At 40.5% G+C, this 12,921-nt stretch overlaps 1 protein-coding gene across 7 annotated transcripts in view; it reads left to right on the top strand.

Annotated features, from left to right (window-relative positions):
* Palm2akap2 (PALM2 and AKAP2 fusion) overlaps positions 1 to 12,921 on the top strand; it is a 461,803-nt gene that overhangs the window by 190,655 nt on the left and 258,227 nt on the right. For 6 of the 7 annotated variants that reach the window (XM_063261006.1, XM_063260999.1, XM_063260993.1 and 3 more), the window contains exon 3: positions 6,315 to 6,395. In XM_063261006.1, the coding sequence (XP_063117076.1) occupies positions 6,315 to 6,395 (81 nt within the window). Of the gene's footprint in view, positions 1 to 6,117; positions 6,169 to 6,314; positions 6,396 to 12,921 lie in introns of those variants that run through there. The other variant, XM_063261008.1, reaches the window with a different exon arrangement.

Below are 12,921 nucleotides of genomic sequence, written 5' to 3'. Positions count from 1 at the left end.
TTGGGTTCCCATTTGCAAATTGATTTTCCTGTAATTTAATCCTCAAAAAGTCACATATGTCTTAGTGTAACTCATAAAAGCTGGGCAGCCTCATGATCCAGTTTTAGCATGAAGTCACAAAGAAACATGGTCTTGTAGGCAAAAGTGATTCCAGTATCTTTGTTGCGGTCTTTTGTAAAATATTAGCCACCATAAAATATCCTTAAAAGGTTCTCTTTCTCTAATCTTCTAATCTCAATATCACAGCTCCTTCATTTTACACTCTAACTTCAAACAGCTCTAAGCTTTTTCAGAGCTTTGTGTTTTCAGCCCTTCTCTCCTTTTCTGTCCTCTCTCCCCCCACCCCCAACTTCCCTTCCAAGTGCAAGTTGCTTAAAATGGCCTGTTTCTGCAGTTTTTCAGTCGTCTGTCTCCTTCTCTGCCTTAAATTGCTAAAACCAGCTGGCAGAAAGTCATTTAAAAGGTCTGTGTGAGGGAGAGAGATACAAATTTCCCTTTGGTGGAGTCAAAGCAAAATTATCTAGCAACAGGAAGAAGAAATATTTCCACGTCTACCGTGGAATATATTTTCTTTTCTGCATTCTGAGATTCCTTTGATGGTAGTAGTGTCTTGCATAGATCATGTGATTCTTTCCTACTGCTGTGGGCTGGGTTGACAGATATTAGCCAAAGTCAGAATAGAGCTCTAGAGGATGAAAGAAAATGCTGTATCTCGGCTTCTCACTGCCCTCCCTGCCCAGCCTTTTCTCCCTTTCTTCCTTTTTCTCACCACTTCAGCTGGCACCAACCTGAGCCCCATGTCACCATCTTGCATCTCCCAACACGCAGATGACAGCACAGACAAAGAAGAGAGAGAGTCTCAAGTAGCATAAAGATGGCGATAGGGTCCCTAACCTGTTAGGATGCCTGCTTTTTATCAAACGGATTAACCCTCTGAGCAGTGGGTGCTCCATTCTATTCAGGTGCTCCTTACTATACTAATAGTCTGCAGTGTTCATAGTCTGGCAATATTGCCAGAAAACACTGGCTAGGAAAAATGTATCATTTACAGCATGACAGAAGTGGTTTGCTGAGCCTCCCAGATAGTGGAGGGAACTGGAAATCTTCCTAATAGATTAGAGATCACTTCATTCCAGATGTCTCTTAAGGTGCACTCCTCCTGGAGGGTTTGCTACTGTCATTTGCTTTCCCCTAGAATTTCTACTTCCCCCAACCTTTGGCCCCAATGATTCCCATGATTCTTTCTTGGACTTTACTTTTCCAACTCTTTGTTTGTATGCACAACGAGAGTGATCTATTCCATAGGGTTAATGTCTTCATCCTAGGACCCTTCTGGTTTTGTGGACCTGTGGCTAATATGTTTTCAATACATGCTGCATGGAGTAGAAATTTATAATGCATTTGAATGATGAATATACAGATATATCAAAAAACCGAAACAAAATCAGGGAAAACTAAAGGGATAGTTCTTTCATCCAGAAGCCCTCAGCAGGTATTGCCATGTGTGTTTGTCATGCAACACTCTAGACTTTTTTTTTTTTTTTTTGGTACCAGGAATTGAACTCAGAACCTTGCACTTGCCAGGCAGGCACTAATGCCACTGAACTGTATCCCTGGCCAATACTCTAGACTTTAGAGATGCAGCAGGCAAGAGCCTTCTCCTCCGGGAGCCCACTGTTGGTAGAAAGAGAAGATGAATCAACAGATAATGCTATAAAGTACTCAAGGTACTAATGTAGAAAAATCCACAGCCCATGAAAAGGGGAGAGAAAGGAGGGAGGGTTAAGATCCCTTTGCAAGGATCAAAAGAGGCTGCTGTATGTGTCAATACTCTGAATTTTAAGTGACAACAAATATGACTCAAATTAGCTTGAGCAAAAGAAAGATGCATTAGCGTACTTCAGGAAGTCCAGGAATCTTTCTGACTTCATGCTTGAGTAGATCTGGACCTAATCAGGATCTTGCTTTCTCTGCTTTTCAACTCTTCCTTTGCCTGCAGGATGACTTTGTTTTCTCTAAAACAGTGTAACGCGTTCCTTCCTTGTGGCTTGGAAAACTTGCCACTCAAATATGCATCATCTCAGTCTAACCGTAGTGGAAAGGAAAGATGTTTCCCTTCTAATGTTCTTGTGTCTCTCCCTAAAAATATCTCTCCTACTTGAGTCTCTTAGCCACCCTTTACATTGCTCACTTTTGCAAAGAGTTGAGCAGCATGCTGGGCTTAAGCAAGCTGACTTGCTAGCCCTGCTGGCAAAGATGACCTGAGGTGTATGTGACTAAGCATGAATGATATTCCCACAGGGTTTATTGTTAGATAAGTTCCCCCAAAGGAAGGAAGACAGAATGGATCAAAATTGACAGGTGATCACTATAGCTTCATTGATTTTTAAGCTGTGCTGTCAGTGATGAATAGTTTTTGTTAAATGAAGCAGTAAGAGACATTCATTATTGTTAGAAGAAGCAGGGTAAAACCAGAAAGATATCAATCAGTGTCCCAGGTCAGTCTCCCATTTAGTAGTTGTTGAGGTTGGAGCATATGGTTGGGGTCACAGTTTGAGAAGCTGAGAGACAGACAGGCAGTGAAGAGACATTCTAGGTTTTAGGCAAGAGGTGGAGTGTCCAGATTTCCAGTAGAATGTTGTTCTGGGAGCAGTATAAAGGCTGAATTGGAGAAACCAAGGCTTGGAGATCTGAAGACCGGTAAAGAAGCCATTGCAATAATCCAGATGGAGATCATATATAAGCAATTAGGTTATTTGGAATGTTAAAATCCTAACTAGAATATTCAACATGTGCAGGTGTGGAGATAAAGGGGGAATATTAAGGAAGTAAGAAAGGATTTTAATGGAGAAGCAAAATATGTGGAAAATAACAAGGAGGCTCAGTGGGGCTTTGTCCTTCAAGAAAGTGAGTGTTTGAGATGGCTGAGAGATCTGATTTCAGTAGTGCCATTTGCTCAGATGAAGAATGTAGTCAAAGAAACCTGTGTTGATGCAGGGGTGGGGGCTGCCCGAGATGACTGCACATGCTGCTTTGAGGGAGTGACCCTGCAGGGGTAGCAGGTCAATGTCCAGATGTGGATTGAGGGGAGAGAGTACAGTTGTGGAGTTGATGAGAGTGAAGGGCGTGTGCGTTACTGGTTTTGTCTTGATTAAGGAAAGGAGAAATACGGTAAACAGGCTAGCCAGGTGAGAGCACAGTTCAGACCTCAGCAGTTTAAGTAGGCAGAGTCCCAAGGCGCATTCCTTAGTGGTGTCCTATTCACGCTTAATGTAATTTGACTCACACCTGTCACCTAAGGCTGTGTATCTAATCTCTTAGCCAATTAGGAATGACTTTGGGACTCAGCCTGATCACTATGGAGGAGGACCCAGCTGGACAAAGAATCCTCCATCAGCTGTTGATAGCAAGTTCAAGGTCTTGTCCAATCAGAACATGGATGCGAACATGCTAATGCCTCTGCTGGTTGTGTATGTTAATATCTGTTTGGTTCATTGGGGATATAAATGAGCTCCACTTTACCACTTCCTCGTTATCGCCCATCCTACACCAGCACTCTTCTGATCTGTAGGCTCAAAGCCAAAGCATCCCTTTTCCTCATTCCCTAAATCCTGTTAGCCTTTCTGGTTCTTATATTTTTCCTTCTTTTTTCATGTTGATTGGTATAGCTCTAAGTTTAGGGGGGCTTGTTAGACCATCTATCCCTTCTGTGTGAGGGGTGAATGTAGCATCTTCCTAAGACACTTCATGATCCTTTTAATCTTGATGTTAACAGACGATGGCCCATGTGCCAATCTGGCCTCCATTTATGTTTGTAAATAAAGTTTTATTAGAACACAGCCACACTGGTCCATTTATATATTGCCTGAGGCTGCTTTTGAAGTCCAGTGGCAGCAGTGAGGAGTTGTAGCAGACTGGACTTCCCAAAAAACCGAAAGTGTTTACCAATGTTGAAAATGTCTACTCTTTTATCAGAAAAGCATCTCAGTCCCTATACCCTTCTTTTGTGTGACAGATTAGTGTCCCTAAAATACTATTTCACTATATCATTTCTGTTGAGAAAACTGCAATAATACTGCATTGTCCACACAGTACAATTCAGACTTCTTAGTCTGGATTCAAGACCTTCAGTACTAGTCTAGTCCTAACCAGTCTTTGGAATCATCCCAGTTAGTTTCCCCCTTAGTGTTCTTGGGATATGCAGTATATTCCTATCCTTGTTCTAACAGTTTCCTCTTCTTGGGATGATTTGCTGTTATTCTATACATACTTAAATTCTCTCCATTCTTCAAGGACACATTTGAAATTTATATCTGTCTTGACCACATTAGTTTACAGTGATCGCTGACTAATCTTCTGCTGTTGCATGGGATGGGCACCACAGAACCCATCTGGTAGTGTTTCTCCTGATCAGGGAATGGTTCTCCAATATTATGATAGGAATTTTCCATATGAATGAAGGCACAGGGGGGGAAAAGCCTAGGAAGGGTTTGGAAATAACAAGACATGTGGTCAGAACACAAAGCCATCGTTTAACATTTGTGGAAGAACTGAGTCATCAACATCTTGTATCCATGACATATTGTATCTGTTCTGGATTTAACTGTAGATGATTAGAGAGGGTGGATATGACCAAGATATATTTTATACTTTGAAGCCCAATAGTTTATGAAATTAGAAGGCACTAATAAAATAATTCTAAAATAAATGTATAAAATAAATGTAAATAGTTATAAAATAAATGCATGCTGTGGTGTTCATTGTGAATGAGTCCTCTTGAGAATCCCTCTGACACATGGTAGATTGTCCTCAAGACTTGGCTTATCATGTGGTGCCCCTGAGATGTTGGACAGGTGGGCTTTTCCCATCAGTCCTTACTTTTCTCTTATAGTATCCTGTAGGCTATGGTTTTGGCATATTCTGGGATTAAATAGCATCAATTTATTGGAGTCCTTTGGTAAATGGTAAGTTCCTAAAATATTCACAAGTCTAATTTGATTTTAATATTATATTCTAGTGATTCGTATTATGAGCTAGTGTTTCTTAAAGTCTGTGCTTTGCATAGAAAACTTTCATTATAATACAAATGATTATTCCACTGATTTGAAGAGCGCGAGTGCAGTCACATCCCCAGAAACATGGCATGACACAAAAACCAGAGCTTCTGTTAACACTCAGATGGCCACCAGGCTTTCGTATCATTGTCTTCCTCAAGATTTGCTGTTGAGTTGTACAAAACATTATGTCTTGGCTGACAAGACTCTTCCTGTACCTGTAAGTAAAGAAAAATGATCCAAGTGTTGTACACATCTCATTAAAATACTCATTCTCTGGAAAGAAAGTGTTAAAAGCAAGCTATTTAAGGCAGACATTTCTCTTTTTATGAATTACATTTGTATAATGTTTACTGTCTGCAGTAGAGAAGTGTGGAGAAGAAGAGTATAGAGATTATAATGGTGAATACCAAGAAAATACACCTCTTTGAATCCAGTTTCTAGGCATTCCCTAGAAGTAAACAGGCATCAGTAAGAATAGCAAATAACAGTGCTTGAGTGCTTACTACATGATAGGCATTGTTGTGGGCCCTTGGCATATATCATCTCATTTAATCCACACTCTAGTCCTATGTTTTGGGTAGAGTTATTATCTCTACTTTATGCAGGAGAAGATTGTGTCGAGGAGGCTAAAGAACTTTCTAGAAGTTCCATAGGTAGCAAGTGGGAGGGCTGGGAGTTGCACCCAGACTTCATATTTCCCACATCCTCAGTGAGCCCCGCCCACATGAAATGCTTCTCCCAGGGCTCCTTTAAGGAAAGACCATCCCTCTCATTTGCATTGTCTGATATGCCCAACTGAATGATTTCTCCCATCCAATTTGCAATTACATCTTATTCCTTATGTATATGATTTTGACCAAAGAAATCTAACCATGTCTCTTGGATTGAGACATATTTATTCTTTGTCTCCAGATTAACATTGAAAGCACAGGATTTGTGTGTGTGTGTGTGTGTGTGTGTGTGTGTGTGTGTGTGGTGTGTAAACTGCCTTTTCTTGTGGATTAAATTGTTGCAGCCCGGCTGAGTGAGGTGCATTTCTCCCACTGGCCGAGCCCACCGCAGACATGTCAGGAGGATGCTGCTTGCCACACACCCAGCGACGGTGGGGCAGGTGATGCTGCGAGTGTGTCCAGCATCTCTGGAAGTGACTGCACAGATGTGTGCCGCTTTTGCCTCTGCTGCCTGCCTTCGCATCCCAGGAGCCAACACCCACCCACTCTGACAGCCTCTCTCTCTTTCTCTCTCTTTATTTTCAAGGAAAAAAGAAAGAGGCAGACGGAAATAGAAGGCAAACGGCAGCAGCTTGAGGAGCAGGTACTCCTGCTGCAGCATTCCAAGGTAAGGGCTGATCCCACGAACCCATGCTGTTAGTAGCCATGCAGCTCACACTCCAGAGAGCTGGGCAGAGCCTGCCCTGCTGCCGAGGCGCTGCGCTGCCTGCTCCAGCCTTTTTCACTCAGCCAGGGAACCATCTCTGGGCTTTGCTTCTGAATTTCTCAGATCCGGGGCATCATTATAGCATTCTGATTTCTGCAAGCATGAGATTACAGTGTGCATGTGGACGGGTTGCAGGGGGTATGTGCATGTGGAATGCGGTTATATATAGAAACTGGATGAGAATACTCCACACAGTCTAGAGCTGATTTTCCTGTACATTGGCTCAGAGGCTCCACAAGAAGCATTTCACACAATGCACTTTTAACATTTTAAAATATCTTTCTTGGCATGGAAAACAAAAAGGGAACATAAAACTGTGACCTAATTTTAATAAAAAAACACTGTGTGTTTTGGATAATTCATTTATTTTATTTCTATTTTAACAGTTTTGGAAGTGTTAGAAGCAGCAATTGGTCAAAGGTAGCTTTCCAATGATTTGACTTGGTGAGCCTCCACTGCATCATATTAAAATGAGAGGGAGAGAACTCTTTTATTTGTTTATTTTCTTTAAGACACAATGCACTTAAGCACTGTAATTGATTGCAGCCCAGGAGAAAGCTCTGTCACTGTCACCATGACTCCACTGGTTGCTGAACGTTGCTTTCTGCATGTTCAGAGAATAATGTGACCACGTTCCACGGCCAGCAGGGAGTTGCTGCTTGCCTTCAGCTGCTCCTGGGCTTCTTTTTTAGGAAACCTGTCTGCTGCCTGCGTCAAGTTGCTGTGACCTTGTGTGTGCAGAATTGCTTTGCTCAGAGGACTGCTTAGGAAGGTGGCGCTGACCCTCAGGGCAGTGCTATGTATGGATTGTTTGGACTTTTAAAAACAAGGTGAACCTTTACAGTTGTGTTTCCTATCTGTCTCTAAAGAACAGGCTGGTGCTAAATGAATGCTCCAAATGAGAATCAGGGGCAAGTTATTGCCTGATATCAAAGAGCAGCATGACCTATATCTGCTTAGCTTTCTTATCAGTTTACCATGAACTTTAACTAGAGAAATGTGTTTAAAAGGAGGAAAAGCAGCATGAGACTGAGAATAGCATCCATCTCTCTCTGTTCATCACATAAATCTGTTTTCAGACCTTTCTTTGTGGAAGCCTGCACTATTTCCCATATGCTCTTACTGTTTCCTGACAAATTCCTGAGGGAGGATTGAGGCTAAAATTAGCATCCTTTCCATAAAGACAGGAAGGGGATTAAAAACAGTAATAAAACTGAGTGAATTGTTCAAGGTCATTCTGGGCAGAGCAGGGTCTCTGGCTCAGAGTGCAGTCAGTTCACTCCTGTGAGAGATGAACATGTACTTATACCTTAGTAAATTATTGGTTAAAAGGTGAACTTTTTAATAGGAGAACTGAATGAGTAAGAAAGGCTGTTTTTGACTAGACAGCCTCTCCACTCTTCAATCCAGGGTAGTTCTCTGCTTTTGTATTCCTGGAATCCAAATTTAGTCAATGAACTTATATCAAAAACCAAGTCCTTTTTCTCCCAGTTCTCATCATTTTGGATGCCAAGTAAGATACCGTGGATTCATTCATTACTGATGTCTAGCATAGTGTTCAAACAGTCTATGCATATTCCATTTATCCATTCTTCATCTGTGCGTCCATCCATCCAGCCATCCAGCCACACAGCCAGCCAGCCATCTGTCCAGCCAACCAATCAACAGAAGAACTGATAAAAAGGACTTAGTTTTGCAATAAAAAGCAAGACATTCTTTCAAGGACTTGGAAACAAGGGCACCAGAGTTCTTTCTGAAATTGGCTATCTAAGGTTACACCCAACACTGTCACCAATGTAATCTTGCTGTGTCTGGGGTGGGGGAGGACTAGAAATGACTATAACTTAGTAAGCATTACTTTCCCATCTCTCTGGGAAAGGCTTGTGTGGATAGCATGAAGATGAATTATCAGTCTTGAACAATAAAAAAAGCTCAGAGGCTCCAAAGGTGCGAGTGTGTATCTGGTACTCCTGGAGAGAGGGCCACCAGCTCTGGGGTTCTCTGCACTGTGGAGTCAAGATTGGCGGACAAGGCTGGGACAGTCATTAGGCCGCATCATGTCCCAGGTGAAATTTCCCTCTTAGATTTGCCCCTCTTTGTTCTGAGCACATGTTACCTAAAATGACATTATTTTGATAGAAAGCACAGGGTGCCTGATGAAGAGATGAAAGGAATATGTTCCCAGGGAGAGTTCAGTTTCCAGTTCAGCCTCACCAGTCTAAGGAAGTTGGTTCACTGAGGTTATATTTCCTCCTCTGGAAGCTTCTCAGAGCCAAGCAGCTTTCCCTGGTTGTGCCGCAGCCTTGTGATCTTCTTGTCCACTCTTGCTAGTGGCCATCGGTTTTTTCAGCACCTAGAATGTGCTGGTACTTGGAATACACACCCTCAGTAGTGTTGGCAAGATAGGTGTTATTCTTCCCATCTCGCAGGGATGGAAACAAGTTCATGAGATCCGGTATTTTGCCCACGGACATTTCACCTATACAAGCAGAGGAGCCCAGGGTGAACCCCAGGGCTATCTGCTTTCAGAGACCAGGCTCTTCCCAGATGCTGTTCTCATTAAAGAAAGTGTTTCCTTTTGAGTAATTTGTCTAGAAAGACGCCAACTACCATCACCACTGTCTTTCTTACCCTTAGTGTGTTGTCATGGATTTCAGAAAATTTAGACCAGACAGAGGCATATCCCCAACATTATTAGGGAAAATATTAGTAAATATGTCACTAGTTAATATTTATTTCATTAACTTACAAAATTCAGGATGCTGTCATCAAAAAAGAAATTCTGGCCAAGCAAAAATAAATGGAAAAGCATTAGAGTGCTGGGTTTGAGCACTAGAGTTGGGTTTGATATTTAATATTTACTAATCTCATATTGTAAAACTGCATTCTATATGTGTGTCTCCCTTATGACAATTATATTATTATTCACAGTTATATCATTGTCCACTATATAATGGAGTGAGATATGAACTACTTATGTAGATTCACTGTTCTTTTTTCAAAGCAAATAAATAGAATGCAGGTATAGTTCTGACACTTGTATGTTAATATGCTTGCTAATTGCAAATTTCAGAGTACACAGCAATTCTACAGAATGGAATATTGTTACTTTAAATATGGATTACCATGAGCACATTCTTAGTGAAGGACAAAAGGTTAAAATATTAACCTCAGTAATAAAGAAGTCTTGAGATACATTAGTTCCTGACCAAAGTAAGTTTAGATTTCTTTTTAGAAGATGCTTAGCTGTATTTAGTGGCTGGTATTTTTGATGTTAAGAATTCTTAAGACTTATTCACAAATGTAATCACTAAGTAATTTTAATAGTTGTATTAGTTTTGCTTATTATAAAGTAAGGCATGCATGGTCATTGCAAAACCTACACTTAAAAGTACAAGGCATGTCAAAAAAAATACCAACTTTATACTCGCCACCCAGATACGAACCAGATATGACAGGGTATACACGTCTGGGTTTTTTCCCAACAGATTTCTTTAGATTAAGGTATTCAACCCTTGTCTCACAGATCTCATCAGCCAGTGGATAAAATAAAATAGCACTTACCTTTAACTTTGGGTTTTGTTTTTAACTTCCCATACACAAACTTATAATTTTTATGAAATTCTATCTAACAACATTTTACCTTATGATTCCTGACTTGCATATCAGCCTCAAACATGTTTCCATCTCAAACATTTACCTGTAAAGCTTCTACTTCAGTAGTTGTCTTTCTGTGTTATCTTTGTTCCTTTAGTTTCTTGAGGCAAGGTCTGGCTGTGTGGTGTGGTGCAGGTGCTGAACTCACTGTGTAGATGAGGCTGGCCTCGAACTCGCAGTGATCCGCCTGTCTCAGCTTTCCAAGGGCTGAGATTACAGGCAGGCAACTTCAGTAGTTTTAACCCATCTAGAATTTGTTTTTCTATAAGGTTTATTTTACTTATATTTTATTTATATTGAAGATGATTTATTGATTAATTTACCTTCTCCCTCACTGATTTAAATGTCATCTTTATCACATACATAATTCACCTTCATACTCAAGGATTATTTTTATTCCACTAATCTATCCCTTCCTGACTCAGTCCTGTTGTTTAATCCCCATAGCTTTTTAATATATAATTTCATAAGGCAAGAGCTATCATTATTCTTCTTGTGAAAAACCATCTTGGTTTTTATTCCACAGAGACAATTATTTATTTTTATTGTTTTTATAATATGACTTGTGATAATGTGAGTTTAAAGAAAATAAATCAATGACTGTGTTCTGCTGGAACAGACTGAACTTAATACTCCCTTTTGCCCTTTGGTTGATTTGTCTATTTTATGGGTCCGTTCAAAGTCCCATCATGGAGTCTGAGCTCTGTCGGAATTGTAACATGTATTCCTTCGGGACCACCACATTTATGCAGCTTTGTCTGACACAATCATCACTGTCAGAATCAAACTGCTAATATCACAGCTTCAGTACATACGCTGTCTTTGAATTACTTATTCATGAGCAAGGGAGCCGGATTAGAGTTTTCTTCCAATGCAAGCTTGAAAATTGTAGTTATATTTTAAAGAGATGGCCAAAGGAAGCAAAGAGTAAGGCCTGCATTATGACCTGGAGGAAAAATATTTATTGCTAACCCACCAAGGTTATGTACTAAATAGCCCAAAGGTAGCAGGAGCCTTGCTATAAAGATATTAACAGCGTCTTTCACAATATTTTAATTTTTTGCTGCTAAGGACCAAACCCAGGGTCTTCTGTTGCTAGACAAACATTCTACCACTGAGCCAAATCCCCAGCCTCTCTTTCACCATTTTGAACAACTAATTTTTGACTTTTCTTGGTCCTTAGTATATGTGAAAGGCAAATTTTAAATATGAAAACATTCAACAGATAGGCATAGTACGCCTTGTAAAAGAACTTCACATCTTATCCTTTTTCCTATTGCATCTCTCCTGGCCCCATAAACAGTTTTAGAGGAAAGTAAAACTTCATTTAAGTCCTGGGCTGGCTTTTCCTAGTGTGGGGTAAATTAGGTAACAAAACAAGATTAAACCAAGATCTTGTTGGGCATCAAAGAGGAAGAAGGAAAAGATTAGAGGGTTAGAAAGAGATGACATGAATGAATGCATGATTCAGAAGTCCATGGAGACCTAGTACTACTCCTGATTCATATTTTACTTTCCTTCTCTGTCCATCGCACTGTGCCCGACACTTCTCACTGCTTAGATTACCTCAAAAAATTGCTTCACATCAATTATTTATAGGTGAGAAAGAGTTGATTAGACATCTCTAAGTTGTTTTAAACTTTATTAGTCTCAGATTTTATATTTGCTAAAATGAAGTATGTATACCTAATTTTATAATAATTCACTCTTTCAACATGTATCCATTATGACCAGCTACCACTCTGCCATTTTATTCATGGAAGGAAAAAAAAGATACAGCACCTACCTGACTTTAAGAGATTCAGGAATGAGGGGTTGGTCCATCAATATGGAACCCACTGTTAGAGAATCTTGGTCACTGTTCTTCATATTAGGCTGAATCACAGGAGTGCCTGATGAGTATGTAAATCTTATTTAGGTGGTTTTTGGTGCTGAGGGTTGTCTACAGAGCCGACTTTGTATGCTATGCCCCTAGTTTTTGGAGAATGATTCTTGAGTGCTCTTATGTGGAGGCAGGAAGAGAAGAGCCTGCCTACAATCACTTTAACAGTGCAATTAACAATGCCCTCCCTATGAACAAATTCCTGTCTTTAAGTCTATATGAGAAAATTATTGGTCCAGTGTAATAAGTTTGCATCTCTATGCACTGTAAGAATAACTGAACAGATCTCTACAGTGACTTATAATTAACAGACAGAAAAACTCATGGCTGGCTAGATACCCACTGATGATGCATTGCTCACAAGGGGTTCGTCTTGCAAGCGCGGGATTGTAGCAGCATTGAACTTGCTCCTGGGGGCAGCAGGCTCACCATGGTGATGAATGACAGGCTGCCGGGCTTTCTCTGTAGAATACTGAATCAATTCCATTAGTAAAATCTAACTTACTATTATTCTGCACTGGTAACTTAAAAACTCATTTTGTAGGTTCCTAATAAGTAGCCCATCATCCAACAAATAAATGAGAGTGTATAGAATTGTGCGTCTTTTGCTCCCTATAACTACAAAAAGTCCACTCCAAGCCAGCATGCAGTGGCTCTCAGTCACTATAGGCACTCTCTGTACTCACACTTACTTTCCTGTCTAATAAAATCAGACAAAATTCTTGGTAGACGTGATAGCAGAGATTCTGGAAACCTGGTCTTACTCGATGTTTGTTGGCGTCATAGCTTTTATTCCTGTTGCCCCTCTGGTGGTTCACTAACGCTAGCAAGGATTGGCCACCTGCCCTGAGTCCTCAGAGGGCTCCATTCTCATCACCACTGTGTGCT

This window comes from Cavia porcellus, unplaced genomic scaffold (assembly GCF_034190915.1).
Source record: "Cavia porcellus strain 051 isolate PalLab524CR breed Dunkin Hartley unplaced genomic scaffold, mCavPor4.1 scaffold_1, whole genome shotgun sequence".
NCBI lineage: Eukaryota > Metazoa > Chordata > Mammalia > Rodentia > Caviidae > Cavia > Cavia porcellus.
This window is presented reverse-complemented; position numbering and strand designations above follow the sequence as displayed.